Raw genomic sequence first — 19,713 nt, 5'->3', positions numbered from 1 at the left:
ATATAGGGACTTGACAGAAAAGATCCAGTTATAAACTCACAGAATTAATAAGTCGATCAGTTTCAACGGGGTTAATCCGTTTGCATAGCCAATTTTGTATTGTGTTCAGTCTGAAAAGATAGAAGAGAAAAAGCGCATTTGAAGTTTAAATCAGAGAGATAGATCGTGGATAGAGATATATATATTATATAATACACATCATTTTATACGTAAAGCCGAAGACATCTGATAGATATATCACCTACTGACGATCACTCAGGCAGACATACAATCCATTACATCCATTGTTCGATGGATTATACATAGGATATTTAAACCACAGGGATAGTGCGAGCCACCAAATCTACTATTGTAGTACTTAAAAAAAACAGTCTTCTCTGCACACAGGTTTTAACTAGGTCAATAATCTACTGTATTTGACACACTCCTGGTTTTGGCTTACAAATACTGAAGCAATATACTAACCCAAATACTGCCGCATGAATGAGGTATTATACTTTTTCTCTGTTTATTTTCCACTTTGGCTTACAAATATTGAAGCAAAATACACAAGTGTGAATGAGGCCTAAATTAGTACTACATGTGAATGTCTGAAACTTTCCAATATATTAGAGGAAAGTGGCATCTTTATCACTTTCCGACAGCCTGTAAGTCCCCTTTACCTGCCCGTAGGGAGGATCTTCCTTCTCCCCCAAAAAACCTGTCTAGTATAAAACCGTAAACACAAGTCTGGGAGGAGGGAGGTGCAGCTGCAGCTTCTCACTCAGAGTTTAAATTACAATGCATAAAAGGGATAGGGGAGGGGGAGCAGCAGCATAGTTGCCAACATTTGAATTTTTTTTCCAGGGACACTTAGGGTGTGTCGTCTTTGGTGGCTGTGTCTTATGGGGCATGGCTTATCTGATGGGGCGTGGAATTTCTGCATCCAAATAAAACGAACAAAAATATCTGCACTAGTTTGGATAACAATTATTTTGGTAGCCAGTATCGCTCTCTGGTTTTCTGGTTGTATACAGGCAGGTGATGTCTCACTTTATCACTAGGGCTAGGCAATATATGCTGACCACTACTGGTAGTGTAAAAACCAGCATAGATAGTGCCAGAATCAGTGCCCCTTGTAGATGGTGCTCCACACTGCTCCCTGTAGATAATGCCACACAGCCCCCCTGTAGACTATGCCACACAGCCCCCCTGTAGACTATGCCACACAGCCCCCCCCCCTTTAGACTATGCCACACAGCCCCTCCTTTAGACGATGCCACAAAGCCCCCCTGTAGATGATGCCACACAGACCCCCTGTAGATGATGCCACACAGCCCCCCTGTAGATACCATGCTTTGGCCGGTGATTCCTCTGCTGGAGGAGCCACTGACGTCACTGTCCATAGACAGTGACGTCAGGGGATCCTCCTGGACCGGAACGTGATGTCAGGGGCAACCCCAAAGCAGGAGTCCAGGACAGAGCACTACTAGCACTCCGCCTAGGAGTCCAGCTCTGCTCCTGACATCACTGTCCATATATGGACAGTGATGTCAGGGGCTTCCCCAGCTTGTGTCCCAGACCAGATCTGCTTTTAGCACTCTGCCTGGGACTCCTGCATTGCTCCTGACATCACTGCCCATATATGTCACGGGCTTCCCCAGAGCAGGGGACCCCTCTGAACATCACTGCCCATATGACTGTCTATGAGTGGGAATGGCAATGCTCTGGCCGGGGATTCTGCTGCAGGAGGTGTCCTGCCATGACGTCACTGCCCTTATATGGAAAGTGAAGTCAGGGGCTCCATGACCGGAATCCGAGGCAGAGAATCGGCAATTCTTTGTCCGGGGATTACGCTGCAGGAGAAGTGGATGGCAGAGCAGGAAGCGGATAGTTTCCTGCTCTGCCATAGCATTCAATTGTAGCAGTGTCCGGAGGACTCCGATACAATTGAATGTAGCAGTTGCCGGGACAAGTCCCATGACAATAATTTGCCGGGACAAGTCCCATGACAATAATTTGCCGGGACGGTCCTTGTAAATTCGGGACAGTCCCGGCAAATTCAGGACTGTTGGCAAGTATGCAGCAGGAGGGAGACAACATCTGATTGGCTCAGAGTACATAACAGCGTTTAATTTCAGCAAGCTTGGAAAATATGCATTTACAGAAACCAGTAGACCGTACCAGCAGCCAGGCAAAGCTGGGCAGATGCCACGGCCCACTGTACTTGGAGGGCCCATGGCGATCTAGGTAAACATGCTATATGCTTCTAAAGCCAGAGGTGGGGTAGACAGTGGGCTCACTGTGACTGTCGACCAAGGGCCCACATACATCTAGAGATAGCCCTGTATGAAAGTTATATGCAACATTTTAGGCTGCACTGTTTTTTTTTTTTCTGTAATGATAGGTACACTTTAAGACTTTGTTTACCGTCCTTAGTGTTTGCGGGGCAGTTCAAAACTATTGCAGCAAAAATGCCATGTTTTAACCCTTCCTACAAAAGCAAAATACTCAGAACAACCTCTAAAAGAGGGCGCTTTCTGACTCGGTACCTAGGGCAGCAAAAAGGGCAAAACAGAGGCTACAAAATTAAAATATAACTTTTAATTATTAAACAATTGTTTGTTAACGCATGGAGGCATTATCCAACGACAAACATCTACAGGATAGGTGATAAATGTATGATCGATGGGGGTCCAACCGCTTGCACCCCCACCAATCCTTAGAATGGGGGTCAGGAACCCCTTGTTGCGGAGAAATTTGAATGGGGCCATGGTCATGCATGCACTTCGGGACTGACGGAGATAGCCTGGTACAACGATCAGACAACTCACCTCATCTCAGCTTCCTGAGTGTGATTGGGCAGGGGGTTGGGGTTATATATCAGAATATTTTAAATTTGTTTTGTTTTTATTTATTTTTTAAGGGCGAATAAATTGTACCTGTCCAAACCACAAAAAAAAAAAAAAAAATATGATATATGTAAAACAATATACATGGGCAATATGACAGGAAACATTTAGCCTATGTTTAATAGGTTGTGTTTTGAATGATAATGGTTGAAACAGCTGCATAAAAAAAAAAAGGAAGCATAAATGCTGAGGTATTTAAACAATAAAAAAAGTTCCTGTTTTATTGCAAATTTGGATTGCCCAATAATCACTATTAGACAAAAAACATCACACATCCGCACAAGTAAAAACAAAGCAATAAAATATGAGATTATAATAGAACACTACCAAACGATACAATAATATTATATTCTAAATAGAATACACAATATAAATATACAAAGGGTACAGTTAATTACAATAATCTTTGTACTGTATAGCGGCAAACTACATACAAGCCAGATCTACCAGGACCATGACGTATCTCAGGGTTTTATGTTGAATTTAAAAATGTTTGATAAAATTGACGTTCTTGCTGCATTGAATTCAAAAGGCATCAGGAAGGTTATAAAAGCTTCTCAAGAACTGAATACGAACTTGCCTAGTATTTGTGAAATAGAATTATGCTTACCGTAACAAAAACGATCCCAAAGACAGTAAAATAAAGATGGCCACATATATAAAAAAGGCAATGACGATGGCTGCAAAAAGAAGGAAAATATAGCCAATTATATATAGAAATAATGATCTGCAAGCGTTTTGTTCGAGTTTTAGTCCTTGTTTCGCTGCATAGTGCACCGTATGTCATCGTAGTATGTAGATATTCTCCCTGGAGCATGCCACCATACGGATTCCAAGTGAAAGAAACCTTTAGGCTGGGTTCACACGACCTATTTTCAGGCGTAATGGAGGCGTTTTACGCCTCGAATTACACCTGAAAACACGGCTCCAATACGTCGGCAAACATCTGCCCATTCATTTCAATGGGTTTGCCGATGTACTGTGCCGACGACCTGTAATTTTACGCGTCGCTGTCAAAAGACGGCGCGTAAAATAACAGCCTCGCCAAAGAAGTGCAGGACACTTCTTGGGACGTAATTTGAGCAGTTTTTCATTGACTTCAATGAAGAACAGCTCCAAATTACATCCGTAATGGACGCCTGCAAAACGCGAGTACGAGCAAATACATCTGAAATTCAGGAACTGTTTTCTCCTGAAAACAGCTCCGTAATTTCAGACGTAAATGCAGTTATCGTGTGCACATACCCTTAGTATTAAATCGGAGGTAAAGTAGAGCCCCGGCGAAGTCTATGGACGCTGTATTACGGCTCCATATAACTGAACGGTTGTATGGAGCTGTAAGAAGCTTATGTGCATTAAGCCAAAGTAATTGTAGGGTCATCTACTGTGTTGCATTACAAACTAAAGAGAAAAAAAGAAAAAAGTACTCACGAAGGTTAGTGTAACCCGGGTTCAGATTAATAATTATTTCACACGTTACATCTTTAGTACCGGAATGGTTGGTCTTTACCCACAAGGAGTAGTTTCCATATTCTCTAAAACTGTAATGAATGCTGTAACGAAAAAGAGTTCAGAGGGGGAAAAAACGTGACAACTCTGGTTCTTAGAATATTTTTCTGCCCTAAACCTCAGTCAGATAGAGTTAATAAAGAAAAATAAGATAAAAAGGAGTCACTAGACAAACTAACTAAAAGGATATATGTTCGAGCTATATCTATCTCCTGACATTTCAAAAATTAGCATTTGGAGGGGGGGGGGGGGCATGTGAGCCAAGACCCCACTGAGCTCTAGAGGTGCTGTGCTCTTTTGGTTTAGCTATGCTGAGGACATGTACATTAAAAAGTATAGGACTGTGCTATGCAACAGACGTCAATTGCAGTGCGGTCTGCCAGGCTTGGAAATCTAGAAAATCTAAGAATCAGTGCACAGTGCATGGCAGAGCGCCGCAGCCCCTTCATTCTAGCCAGTTGTAGGGAATTGTCAGAAGATACAGTTGTCCCATGTGCAGATACATTGTGCCAAAATATCAATACCTACTTGAGCGCCACGGGCAAAAAACACAGCGAAATACGCTTTCTCTGCCTCCCATTGATGTCAATGGGAGGTCAGAGACGTAAACGCCTAAAGATAGGGCATGTCCCTTCTTTTTCCCCGCTCGCGGGAAAAAAACGCCTCCACCTCCCATTGAAATCAATGGGAGGCATTTTCGGCCGTTTTTTTTAGCGTGTTTTCCAACGCGGTTTCTGCGTCAAAAAACTCTGTGTGAACTGACCCTTACACTCCCAAAATACCTTCCTAGGTAAGCCACCACTTTACTGCTTGTCCTTTTTTGAAATTCTTTATTTTTCAAAATCCCGGTCACTCCCGTTTTACTATATTCACTTGCCGATTATGATAATAGTAACTTGTATATAAATTTAGACCGAATAGCTCCTACTACGCTCTTATCATATGGTCTCACTTGGTCTTGGATTTTGTAAACCTCTATGCCTGTATCATCGCTTAGTCTATTACGCTTGCGCAACATTGCACTCACTTAGAACTCGTTTCATCCAGGCACACACAGTCATAGGTCTGTCGATTAATAAGTGTGGCTACCTACATTCATCGGGATCATATATATCCAATAAAGTTGTTATATTATCGATGTTGCATAATTTGAGTATGAACTGGCTCAGTGTTGTATCCACATCCTTATTCTATTCTGAAATGTAAATTGATCTAATAAAATGTATATTTTAAATTCATAATATTCTGCTCATGGTGCATTTGTGGGTTTTATGACTTCTATTTTTTCGAGTTGGTTTAAATATATGCATGAAGTTGTTCTAAGGCACTTACAAATATTTTGGGACAATTGTCTAAGTTGTTCATACAACAAAATATGCATAAATAAAAATTAATTATTAAAAACTCACCGACAGAGCGCTGTTTTCCCTGAGGTGGAATTAATTTGCAGAGTGATTGGGTGTCGTGTATCTACTACTGCTACATCACTAGCGCGTTCTATCCGTTGGTCTGATATAGCTAAAGTTTGATACAGGCACTGTCAGAAAAATGGAAAGAAGAAATGACCACCATCATCATGCTGGATACTCACAACATATTGAACTGCGCATAATTCAATAGTCCTAATTTTGGAAAATGTATTTAAAAAAAATGTAATGACCACAAATTAATAATGTACCAAAGTCTCCATAATCCCTGCTATGGGGGAGTTCACACTGAGTTTTTTTTACACGTTTTTTGACGCGGAAACCATGTTGAAAAACAAGCAAAAAAATTCCATGGGAGGCGGAGGCGTTTTTTTGCCGCGAGCGGTAAAACCGCCTCGCGGGAAGAAGCGACATGCCCCGTCTTCGTTTATGTCTCTGAACTCCCATTGACAGCAATGGGAGGCAGAGAAAGCGTCTTTCGCGGCGTTATTTGGCGCGGCGCTCAATGGCAAACGGCGTGCAGGCAGATCAAAATCTGCTTCAAAATTCCAGAGGCACCATTTTCTGCCTGCAAAAAAACTCTGTGTGAACAGGGCCCAAGGGTATATAAAATAAGTATTCGGTACACAAGGTTGAAGTTTTTTTGAAAGAAATCTTGATTTTTAATACAAGTAGTAGTGGATGCCAGAGGCTTAGTGTGACGCTTCGGTCATAACACGACCTTCAACAGGCACTGTGCCGTTCTGGTTAGGGTATGTGCACACACACTAATTACGTCCGTAATTGACGGACGTATTTCGGCCGCAAGTACCGGACCGAACACACTGCAGGGAGCCGGGCTCCTAGCATCATAGTTATGTACGATGCTAGGAGTCCCTGCTACTCCGTGGAACTGCTGTCCCGTACTGAAAACATGATTACAGTACGTGACATTTGTCCTGCAGAGAGGCAGGGACTCCTAGCATCGTACATAACTATGATGCTAGGAGCCCGGCTCCCTGCACTGTGTTGGGTCCTGGACTTGCGGCCGAAATACGTCCGTCAATTACGGACGTAATTAGTGTGTGTGCACATACCCTTACTGTTATATCCAGTCGTTGGCGCTTCGTTTAGAATTGCGGCTGACCGCTGCATTTGGCGCTCATAAAAATCAAGATTTCTTTAAAAAAAACTTCAACCTTGTGTGCCGAATATTTATTTTATATGCGATTGGGTTGGGACCCTATTTTTTCGCGCAAATATTTTTTTCTGCTCGCGATAAAAAAAAAGTCTCCACCTCCCATTGAAACTAATGGGAGGCAATTTCGGACGTTTTTTGCTGCGGTTTTTGCCGCAGTTTCCGCGGCAAAAAAGTGTAAAAAAAACTCAGTGTGAACAGGGCCTAATGGTGTATAACCAAGAGTTATCAAAACAGTCTGAAATAACACAAAATAAAAAAGGTATCAGTTCTTGTCTTTAATAAAGCTGGAAAACTAAGTTTCATCCACATGATATGTCATAAATGTCCGATAGATGCAGGTCCTAGCTCTGAGACCTGCACCTATATCAAAAACATGGGTCACGACCCCCCATTTGCCTGGCGAGGTGGCCACTGGCTGCCGTCTAGAATCGGCAGTCAGCATCTGTTTCGCCAAGCGAAACGGGGTTCGGATGACCCCGGTTCTCGATATAGGTGCGGTTCCCAGAGCTGGGACCCGTATCTACCAGACATTCATGCAAGATCTGCATAAACGTCTGAGATGGGAATAACCCTTTTAACCAATTGACCTAAATTCCTACTCTCAAGAGACTAATGAAATAGGGGCAAAGGTGAGAGGGCCACTTTGTAGAGTCAAAAAGAGCCTTCTAGTTGTACTCATAGGAGGTCTAAAACATGTCCCAGTTAACTATTGACAGTTTCATTTTAGGTACATGATCATTTTTAGTCCCAGTTGATAAAAAAGAAAAATGTAATAAATAAATATATGTTATACCTGGAAACATTGGTCGGAACGCCAAAAAACCATAAACTTCTCACTGGGCAACTCATTGTTGATTAGCAGAAGAGCTTGGTCCATTTTTAGATGAGCTGATCTCTTTGAATGGCCTACATTAAAAATAAACAATATAAAAAACATGGCACGGCTGTGTTCATTTCATGTTCGGGCTTAAAGAGGCTCTGTCACCAGATCTTGCAACCCCTATCTCCTATTGCAGCAGATAGGCGCTGCAATGTAGATTACAGTAACGTTTTTATTTTTTAAAAACGAGCATTTTTGGCCAAGTTATGACCATTTTTGTATTTATGCAAATGAGGCTTGCAAAAGTCCAAGTGGGCGTGTTGAAAACTAAAAGTACAACTGGGCGTGTTGAAAAGTAAAAGTACAACTGGGCGTGTATTATGTGCGTACATCGGGGCGTGTTTACTACTTTTACTAGCTGGGCGTTGTGTATAGAAGTATCATCCACTTCAGAACGCCCAGCTTCTGGCAGTGCAGATCTGTGACGTCACTCACAGGTCCTGCATCGTGTCGGCCACATCGGCACCAGAGGCTACAGTTGATTCTGCAGCAGCATCAGCGTTTGCAAGTAAGTAGCTACATCGACTTACCTGCAAACGCCGATGCTGCTGCAGAATCATCTGTAGCCTCTGGTGCCGATGTGTCCTCGCTCGTCTGACACGATGCAGGACCTGTGAGTGGCGTCACAGCGTGATCTCTCGAGAACACGGCTGTGTCTGCACTGCCAGAAGCTGGGCGTTGTGAAGAGAAGTGGATGATACTTCTCGTCAGAAAGCCCAGCTAGTAAAAGTAGTAAACACGCCCCGATGTACGCACATAATACACGCCCACTTGGACTTTTACTTTTCAACACGCCCAGTTGTACTTTTGCAAGCCTCATTTGCATAAATACGAAAATGGTCATAACTTGGCCAAAAATGCTCGTTTTTTAAAAATAAAAACGTTACTGTAATCTACATTGCAGCGCCGATCTGCTGCAATAGCAGATAGGGGTTGCAAAATCTGGTGACAGAGCCTCTTTAACATTTGGCACGTGAACCAGAGAAATATCTCAGTGCATGTGGCAAACGTGAAGCCACGTATAGTGGCATACGTGGCTTCAATGACAGATATAACGGATCCATATAATCCATATTTGCAAAAGAATTGTGAAATTAAATTAGGAATAGGATTAGTGACACACACACACGCACACACAAACTGTGGTATACTCATATTACACTAAATATTGTATATTAGAAAACTTCAACAATCAATTTCTAAAAGAGGAAATCCAACACACGGTGACGTCATAAGAACACTTTGGTGAAATACATGTGCACAGACCTCCACCAACTTAAATAACTATTAGGCCAGGTTCCCAAAAGTCGGATACGCTGCATAAAAACTATGCAACGTATCCAGCCTGGAACCCACAGCGCATTCCCTCCATGTGGTGCGGCTTTTCGGACATAATTTCCGCTGCGGAAAGCAGCGCTAAGAAAAAAATAAAGCGTTATACTTACCGCCTCCCTCTCTTCTGTGTGCTAGTCCGGCCTCCGGTTGATGTTGCAGGCCATGTGACCGCTGCAGCGTGTGATTGGCCCCATGCACATTAGATTGCCAACTGATCCTGACAAACTGCGAGTCCAATCCAGATATTTATCTATTCTGTATGGCCAGCTTCAGTGTTGAGGTTTTCCCACAATTAACATTTATGCTTTCAATTCGATATGCCATAAACATTAGGGGTGGTGGTGCCATTGGTGGTGCACACACAGTAACTCTTCATTGAATTCCGATACATTTTTATTCATCATAAATGCACAGTCCAAATAAGAAAGCAAGTATTTTAACCCCTTCCCGCTGCAGCCACTTTTGATCTTCCTGACAGAGCCTTATTTTTCAAATCTGACATGTATCACTTTATGTGATAATCATGCTTTTAACTATTCAAGCGATATTGTTTTCTCGTGACACATTGGCCTTTATGTTAGTGGTAAAATTTGGTCTATACATTCAGTATTTAATTGTGAAAAACATAAAAATTTAGCAAAAGATTGCAAAAATTGGAATTTTGTATAAATTTGAATGGAATTGCTTGTAAGTCAAATAGTAATACCACACAAAACAGTCACTAGTTTCTAACATTTCTCATATGTCTACTTTATAGTTGCATTGTTTTTTGAACATCCTTTTAATTTTTCTAGGACGTTACAAGGCTTAGAACTTTAGCAGAAATTTCTCACATTTTCAAGAAAATTTCATAAGGCTATTTTTACAGGAACCAGTTCAGTTGTGAAGTGGCTTTGAGGGGCCCATACTATACAAACCCTCATAAATCACCCCATTTTAAAAACTGCACCACTCAAAAGTACTGAAAACAGCATTTAAAAAGTTTCTTAACCCTTTAGGCATGTCACAAGAATTAAGGCAAAGTAGAGGTAAAATCTACAAATTTCATTTTTTTTTATAGAAATTCATTTCTAATCCATTTTTTCTGTAATGCCCCAAGCACATGTCCGTCAATTTCATCCATCCGTAAATACGTTCTGTAAATACGGATCCGTAGCAATTTATAGTCATCCATAAATCATCCACATATACGGACCGTAATGCATCCATATTTACGGATCCACAGATAAAAAATAAAAAAAAGACGACAGGGAGGAATCTTGGGTAACCCATGGCCTCGCATAGTAATGCTTCATGCTTCCGTAATTAGGGACAGCTACGGATGCACATCTGTAGCCGTCCGTAATTACGCGAGCACCCATCGATTTCTATGGGGAGTCCGTGCCGTAATTACAGACAAAAAAGGACATGTTCTATAATCTCTACGGCACGGACAACCATCCGTAAAAATATGGAAAGGTGTCCGTAGCCCATAGAAATGAACGGGTCTGTAATTACGGATGAAAAAAATACGGTCGTGTGCATGGGGCCTTACACAGAAGGTTTCACCAGAGAAACGCAAATCAATATTTATTTTGAAGATTCTGCAGTTTTTAGAAATATGTGGCCCCAGTGTGGTAATGGACTGAAACACTGGCCTCAGAAGCAAATAGAGGATTTTGGGGCCTTCTTTTTATTAGATTTAGGCACCACGTCAGGTTTGAAGAAGTCTTGTGGTACCAAAACAAAAGGAAACACCCCGAAAGTGACCCCATTTGGAAACGACACCCCTCAAGAAATTCACGTAGGTGTGTAGTGAGCATTTTGACGCCACAGGTGTTTCAAAGATTTTATTAGAATTTTGACGTGAAAAATAAAAATGTAATTTGTTTTTCCAATAACATGCAGAATATTTTATATTTCCACAAGGACTAAAGAAGAAAAAGCACCCCAACATTTGTAAGGCCATTTCTCCTGAGTACAACGATACCCCATATGTGGTCGCGTAAACGTGTGTTTGGACACACGGAAGGGCTCAGAAGGGAAGGAGCGCTATTTGACTCTTAGAGTTCAAATTTAGCTGGAATAGTTTGCGGAGGCCATGTCGCATTTGCAAGCCCCAGAGTGGCTAAAACAGTGGAAACCCCCCAAAAGTGACCCCATTTGAGAAACTACACCCCTCAAGGAATTTCTATACGTGTATAGTGAGCATTTTGACAACACAGGCTTTTTGCAGAAATTTTTGAAATTAGGCCGTGAAAATGAAAATCTAAATTTTTTCCAATAAGATGTAGGTTTAGCAAATTTTGTTTCATTTCCACAAAAACTAAAAAGAAGAAAAAGCACCCCAACATTCTAGAGCAGTGTCGTCCGAGTACAACAATACCCCATATGTGGTCATAAACGGCTGTTTAGACACACGGCAGGGTTCAGAAGGGAAGGAGCCCCATTTAAAATTCTAATTTAGTTGGAATGGTTTGCGGAGGCAATGTCGCCAAAACAGTGAAAAACCTGTTGTTATGATGGTCCCGAAAATGTCTGGGGATAGATTTGAGTTTGTTAATCGTCTCCCAATCATTTGCCACAATTTTTCCAGCTCTTTTAATATCTCTAACATGTTCCTGGACTCTCATTTTAAGTTCTCTCGTGGTCATGCCAATATAGGAAAAGGCCTGTTTTGGGACATGGCCATATGTGGGCCCTTTGTATATGTATATATACAGTGAAGGAAATAAGTATTTGATCCCTTGCTGATTTTGTAAGTTTGCCCACTGTCAAAGACATGAACAGTCTAGAATTTTTAGACTAGGTTAATTTTACCAGTGAGAGATTATATTAAAAAAAAACAAAAAAAAAAACTGAAAAATCACAGTGTCAAAATTATATATATTTATTTGCATTGTGCACAGAGAAATAAGTATTTGATCCCTTTGGCAAACAAGACTTAATACTTGGTGGCAAAACCCTTGTTGGCAAGCACAGAAGTCAGACGTTTTTTGTAGTGGATGATGAGGTTTGCACACATGTTAGACGGAATTTTGGCCCACTCCTCTTTGCAGATCATCTGTAAATCAATAAGATTTCGAGGCTGTCGCTTGGCAACTCGGATCTTCCGCTCCCTCCATAAGTTTTCGATGGGCTTAAGGTCTGGAGACTGGCTAGGCCACTCCATGACCTTAATGTGCTTCTTTTTGAGCCACTCCTTTGTTGCCTTGGCTGTATGTTTCGGGTCATTGTCGTGCTGGAAGACCCAGCCACGAGCCATTTTTAATGTCCTGGTGGAGGGAAGGAGGTTGTCACTCAGGATTTGACGGTACATGGCTCCATCCATTCTCCCATTGATGCGGTGAAGTAGTCCTGTGACCTTAGCAGATAAACACCCCCAAAACATAATGTTTCCACCTCCATGCTTGACAGTGGGGACGGTGTTCTTTGGGTCATAGGCAGCATTTCCCTTCCTCCAAACACGGCGAGTCTCATCTGACCACAGCACCTTCTCCCAATCACTCTCAGAATCATCCAGATGTTCATTTGCAAACTTCAGATGGGCCTGTACATGTGGCTTCTTGAGCAGGGGGACCTTGCGGGCACTGCAGGATTTTAATCCATTACGGCGTAATGTGTTACCAATGGTTTTCTTGGCGACTGTGGTCCCAGCTGCCTTGAGATCATTAACAAGTTCCCCCCGTGTAGTTTTCGGCTGAGCTCTCACCTTCCTCAGGATCAAGGATACCCCACGAGGTGAGATTTTGCATGGAGCCCCAGATCGATGTCGATTGACAGTCATTTTGTATGTCTTCCATTTTCTTACTATTGCACCAACAGCTGTCTCCTTCTCACCCAGCGTCTTACTTATGGTTTTGTAGCCCATTCCAGCCTTGGGCAGGTCTATGATCTTGTCCCTGACATCCTTAGAAAGCTCTTTGCTCTTGCCCATGTTGTAGAGGTTAGAGTCAGACTGATTAATTGAGTCTGTGGACAGGAGTATTTTATACAGGTGACCAGGTAAGACAGCTGTCTTTAATGCAGGCACCAAGTTGATTTGGAGCGTGTAACTGGTCTGGAGGAGGCTGAACTCTTAATGGTTGGTAGGGGATCAAATACTTATTTCTCTGTGCACAATGCAAATAAATATATATAATTTTGACTATGTGATTTTCTTTTTTTATATAATCTATCTCTCACTGGTAAAATTAACCTAGCCTAAAAATTCTAGACTGTTCATGTCTTTGACAGTGGGCAAACTTACAAAATCAGCAAGGGATCAAATACTTATTTCCTTCACTGTATATACCCAAAAAAAAGCCTGTGTCAACAAATTACCACTGAGACGGATTCTAGACTCAGCACTCACTGGCCACTGGGCGCACACTGGTAGATGGTGCAGTAACAAATAAAAGGGCAAAAAATTGAGCATAGATGCCGATCAGTGACGGCGCTCACTAATCAGTGCTCAGGAGTCGCAGGATACACACAGTGAACTGGTGCGGGTAGAAAAAGACAAAAAATAAAACTTGTGTCCAAAAAATTACCCCAGATGCTGATCTGTGATGGAGGTCACTGATCAGCACTCCGTGTCCACAGGGGGCACACAGGGAGACGGTGCAGAAACCAAAAAAAAAAAGTCCTGTGCCAAAAACCAGTGATGGCGGTCACTGATCCACACTCAGTGGCCGCAGGACGTAAAAAGCGGTATGGGGTACAGGAACAGGGGCTGGGAAATACAGGAACAGAACTAGTGCTGCTGCTAAAAAAAAAAAAATAATAACCTGCAGCCGCACAGATCAGGATGATGACTACTCAGAGGGATCACACAGCAGCTGGATGCAGACGACTCAGCAGGATTTCAAGACCAGAAAGCCTCGGAATCGGTAATTATTGGCTCACAGACGGTCACACCAGCTCTGCTCACCGTTCCTAACCGGAATGAGGCGGGCAGAGCTAGTGCAGGGTGTTAGAAACACATGGCTGCGATTGGTCTGTCTATGCAGACCGACCAATCGTAGCGATCAGGCGGTGGCACCACCGCGACCTCCTCATCAATACGTGGTAGGGATTAGTGCTGCCCTAGACAGCACCAATCACCACCATATCACGGTGCAGTGATTTGCTAAAGCTGCACATAGCTGTAATTGACCGGTCTGAATGGACAGCAGTCATCTTAAGGCCCGATGCACACAAACGTATTTTTGCGGCCGCAATTCATTCCAATAGGCCCATACACACGACCGTGGTTTCCACGATCTGTGCATTGCCCAGGAGCCAGAAATGAACGCAAACGGCCATGTGTACGGCCCGCGATTTGCGAGCGGCCGGATGTGACACTCAGAGGCCGTCCGAGCCGCAAGTCACGGCCCGTGCACACCACTACGGTCGTGTGCATGAGGCCTTACATTGTAACTGTGTCATTTTACACAGTAACCGCTTCCCTGTTTATCGTATGGCTACAGCAATTTGGGGGAAGCACAGGCTTTAAATGACTTATGCATACGACAAATGTCGGGAAGGGGTTAAAACCTAAGAAACTAATTTTAATGTTGGAAATACAGATATCTAGGCTACCACATCTAACAGAACAAGATACATTGCCCCAGCAAGAAAGCTTCAGTTTATATTATTCAGTTTATTCTACAATAAAAAGGCTTAATATACGTCTTATAAAGAAACATGGGAATTGTGGATCGAAAAAAATTCCCAGGACAAAAACATTTTGTTTGCTTTTAGGAAACTCCAACATGCGTTCTGCGTTCCTCATTAATAGATTGATGTGGGTCACTCATGTCAAATGAGTTGCTGTCACACAGAATAATTTGATGACCTGCCCATAAGATTGTTTGAAAAGAGTTGGCAGTGGGAACATGCTGTTTTTTTGCTTTTTAAAAAGGAAGAAACAGAAACAGAGGGGAGATATACATACATATACTAGTCCTTCTCAATGAATTAGAATATCATCAAAAAGTTAATTTCAGGAATTCAATTCAAAAAATGAAACTCATATTATATAGACTCATTACACACAGAGTGATCTATTGATAATTATGGCTAACACTTAGGGTATGTTCACATGAGGTCATTACGTCCGTAATTGACGGATGTATTTCGGCCCCAAAGTACCGGACTGAACACAGTGCAGGGAGCCGGGCTCCTAGCATCATAGTTATGTACGATGCTAGGAGTCCCTGCCTCTCCGTGGAACTACTGTCCCGTACTGAAAACATGATTACAGCACGGGACAGCTGTCCGGCAGCGAGGCAGGGACTCCTAGCATCGTACATAACTATGATGCTAGGAGCCCGGCTCCCTGCAGTGTGTTCGGTCCGGGACTTGCGGCCGAAATACGTCCGTCAATTATGGACGTAATGACCTCATGTGAACATACCCTTAATGAAAACCCAAAATTTAGTCTCTCAGAAAAATAGATTATATAAGCCCAATTTCAAAAATGATTTTTAATACCGGAATGTAGGCCTACTGAAAAGTATGTCCAGTATATGCACTCAATACTTGGTCGGGGCTCCTTTTGCATGAATTACTGCATCAATGCGGCGTGGCATGGAGGCGATCAGCCTGTGGCACTGCTGAGGTGTTATGGAAGCCCAGGTTGCTTTGATAGCGGCCTTCAGCTCGTCTGCATTGTTGGGTCTGGTGTCTCCTCTTCCTCTTGATAATACCCTATAGATTCTCTATGGGGTTTAGGTCAGGCGAGTTTGCTGGCCAATCAAGCGCAGTGATACTGTGGTTATTAAACCAGGTATTGGTACTTTTGGCAGTGTGGGCAGGTGCCAAGTCCTGCTGGAAAATGAAATCAGCATCTCCATAAAGCTTGTCAGCAGAGGGAAGCATGAAGTGCTTTAAATATTTCCTGCTAGACGGCTGCGCTGACTCTGGACTTGATATAACACAGCGGGCCAACACCAGCAGATGACATGGCTCCGCAAACCATCACTGACTGGAAACTTCACACTGGACCGCAAGCAACTTAGATTGATGCCTCTCCACTCTTCCTCCAGACTCTGGGACCGAGATTTCCAAATGAAATGCAACATTTACTTTCATCTGAAAACAGGACTTTGGACCGCTGAGCAAATGTTGGTCCACTGTGTTGGTCCATTGAGGGCATATACAGTACATACTTTTCAGTAGGCCAACATTTCGGTACTAAAAATCATTTTTGAAATTGGGCTTATATAATATTAGAATATTCTGAGACTAAATTTTGGCTTTTCATTAACTGTTAGCCATAATCATCAACATTACAAGAAAAAAATGCTGGAAATAGATCATTCTGTGTGTGATGAATGTATATAATATTATAATAGTTTCACTTTTTGAATTGAATTAATAAATGAACTTTTTGATGATATTCTAATTCATTGAGAAGTATTAGTATATATCATCTACCTAGAAGGTACATAGACATGAGATGTTTAGGATCCTGATGATAATACCAGGTCTACGAGGACATCCTGACTGTCCCTTGAGATCTGCCATGGCCGAGAAACAAATTGGAATTTTACTAATTGAACCTCAAAAAAAAAAAATCGAATCTCCAATTGGAATTTGAACTGACAGTTACCGTTCCGTATAAACCATTCAACCATGGCATTAAAACCACTGACAGGTGAAGTGAATAACACTGATTATATCATGACAATGGCACCTGTCAAGAGGTGGGATATATTAGGCAGCAAGTGAAGGGTAATGATCTGAGCGACACGGACAAGGGTCAAATTGTGACGGTTAGACTACCGGGTCAGAGCATCTCCAATTCTGGGTTGTTCCTGGTACGCACTGGTTAGTACCTACCAACAGTAATCCAAGGAAGGACAACTGGTGAACCGACGACAGGGTCATGGGCACCCATGGCTCATCAATTCAAGTGGGGAGCGAAGGCTAGTCCGATCCATGGAGGCCCCACATTGCAACTTACAGGACTTAAAGGATTTGCTGCGAACGTCTTGGTGTCAGATACTACAGGACTTTTCAGAGGTCTTGTGGACTTTATACCTCGACAGGTCAGAGCGGTTTTGGCGGCACGAGCGGAACCTACACAATATTACGCAGGTGGCTTTAATGTCATGGCTGATCAGTGTTATTGTCGACAGAGATGTCATGAGGGGAGCAATGTTAAATAGCGATCATTGGACAGCTCAATGCTACAGTAGCAAGCATGGATTTCAGGACTGATCTAGGGGTCTATTGAGGTCTGAGAAAATAAGCCATAGTGGCGTGTGCTGGACCGGCGTTAAAACAGATCCGAATGGCACCCCATCGACTTATAATTGGGTTATCCTTCCTGTCAAAAGTAATGGAACACCTGACGGGGCCGCTAAACACAGACGTGACCAGAGCCTTAGCAAATGGTAGTTCATGATCCACGTATCGCATTAGTGTTACGGCTTAGTGGCATTTTTACAGCACGTCGGTAATTTTCCCTAGAGCCTAAAAAGGATCGCTAGTGCGCCTTAAAATAGGGGTTTTGGGTGCGTAACCGCTTGGTTTGTTTTCTAGCGGTGGGTTGAAAGTCCTTACTGCCCGGCTAATAAGCTTCAAGTTGGTTCCTAATCTTTACTGTATTTTATCTTCTACAATGGATGTGGTATAGCAGCGTCCAGAATTTAATTCTCTGTCCTTGACAAGATCAAGGGGTGTCTGTACTAAACACATGATGGCGTTTTCCAGGAGTCGGGCATTACTTTATTTGTAGTCATTTGTCTTCCCTGGAAATCTCACCATAAACCAAGTTCTGAGAGAATCAACCGTGCATGTTACCATTTTTAACATTCTAGGTGACTACCCCCATTGTTGGACGTCACACTGCCCTTCTATTCTACAAGATCCTTCTGTTCCTGAATGTGGGTATTGGTGCCACCAAACAATGAAATGTCAAAAAGCAACTAATGAGAATACTTTTGGGCAGGGCGGTCACACAGGTTCATCATCTGTCACTACTGAAGGGGGCACCGCTTGGCATAAGGGACAGGCGGTCTTTTCTGCCCTATTGATGTTTGGGAGATTAGTAGCCATTCTGTACGACCTCGGGGACAGCGGATGGCGCTGCAAGGACCTCCCTGACCACTGTTACGTATGCGCCATTATCTGATTACCCCCAAAGTTTCATTTTACTTTCCCTGAAAACACTATTGACATGTCAGGACCTGATCAACTTCTCTAATAAATGTATCCAACACTTATGTAAAATATCATGAATCACAACTTCTAGGAAAACTAAATCCAGCATTCTAACCTCAGGAATGTCACTATTTCATAAGCTCAAAGGCAACAACACAATATTTATTCTTCTTCGTAGCAGTAACCAAATCACAATGAATAGTGGGCAGTGCCAAGTGGGTGCCCACTGACCAGGCGTTATATACAAGTGGTGAAGCAAACACCATGTCACCAGTGTATCAGTCATCCGATGGAAGATCCCTAGTATAAGGCCATGGGAAGACGCACTTACTGTCTGCATGCTGGCTGCTGATGGAGGAGCTGGTGCAGCTGACCAGCAGGACGAGGCTCAGGGCAGACAGTAGGCACAGGCAGTGGGCACAGGTGGGCCATGCCAGCCCCATCCTTTTCCTCCTGTCACCGCCGCTCTCCTCACTATTCTGCTTTTTCCTCTTCTTCCGCCTCCCCCTCCGTTTTCTTACTTCCTCCCGCTTTTCCAGGTTTTTGTCGGCGTGATGAGTCCGCCACCTTAGCTCAGACAGCTGCCATGTATCATAGGCGGAGCGGGTTCTTAAAGCTGTAAACACAACTTGTCACCCACACATAGTACCGCGCTTCTACGTGTGCCGCCGCCCCAGGTTTTACAAGCTTCCCAGTCTGATTCTCTTCAGCGCGCTCACTATTGGTCTCTTCCTTCCCTGCCCTATAGCTGTCATTCCCACAGCGTCTACCCTTGCTCCACCTTAAAACTCGCAGGCTCGTCCCAGTGCTGCTGCAGCCGGGCAGTGCTAGCAGCCAATCGCAGATCAGACACACGATGGGAGGGTGACTGAAGCGACCTATCACTGAAGACCAAATGAAATAATACCACACAGCCGCTTCTCGTGTTAAAGAGGCTCTGTCACCACATTATAAGTGCCCTGTCTCCTACATAAGGAGATGGGCGCTGTAATGTAGGTGACAGCAGTGCTTTTTATTTAATAAAACGATCTATTTTTACCACTTTATTAGCGATTTTTGATTTATGCTAATGAGTTGCTTAATGCCCAACTGGGCGTGTTTTTACTTTAGACCAAGTGGGCATTGTACAGAGGAGTGTATGACGCTGACCAATCAGTGACCAATCAGCATCATGCACTCCTCTCCATTCATTTAGTCAGCGCATAGGGATCCTGCTAGATCCTTATGTGCTGTCTTAGGCTGGATTCACACGAGCGTGGCGTTTTTGCACATGCAAAAATGCGGCGTTTTGCGTGCGCAAAAGCCACTTAAAGAGGCTCTGTCACCAGATTTTGCAACCCCTATCTGCTATTGCAGCAGATCGGCGCTGCAATGTAGATT

General features: G+C 43.1%; 1 protein-coding gene across 1 annotated transcript in view; it reads right to left on the bottom strand.

Moving 5' to 3' along the window:
- Nucleotides 1-19,101, bottom strand: part of HGSNAT (heparan-alpha-glucosaminide N-acetyltransferase) — a 57,396-nt gene extending 38,295 nt beyond the window's left edge. Inside the window, exons 1-6 of the mRNA XM_075861520.1 lie at nt 18,665-19,101; nt 7,801-7,913; nt 5,810-5,937; nt 4,323-4,444; nt 3,502-3,571; nt 41-110 (exon numbers count right to left, since the gene is read on the bottom strand). Of these exons, the coding sequence (XP_075717635.1) occupies nt 41-110; nt 3,502-3,571; nt 4,323-4,444; nt 5,810-5,937; nt 7,801-7,913; nt 18,665-18,776 (615 nt within the window). The 5' untranslated portion in view covers nt 18,777-19,101. The remainder of the gene's footprint in view (nt 1-40; nt 111-3,501; nt 3,572-4,322; nt 4,445-5,809; nt 5,938-7,800; nt 7,914-18,664) is intronic.
- Nucleotides 19,102-19,713: the final 612 nt, after the last annotated feature.

This window comes from Rhinoderma darwinii, chromosome 1 (genome assembly GCF_050947455.1).
Source record: "Rhinoderma darwinii isolate aRhiDar2 chromosome 1, aRhiDar2.hap1, whole genome shotgun sequence".
Lineage (NCBI taxonomy): Eukaryota > Metazoa > Chordata > Amphibia > Anura > Rhinodermatidae > Rhinoderma > Rhinoderma darwinii.
This window is presented reverse-complemented; position numbering and strand designations above follow the sequence as displayed.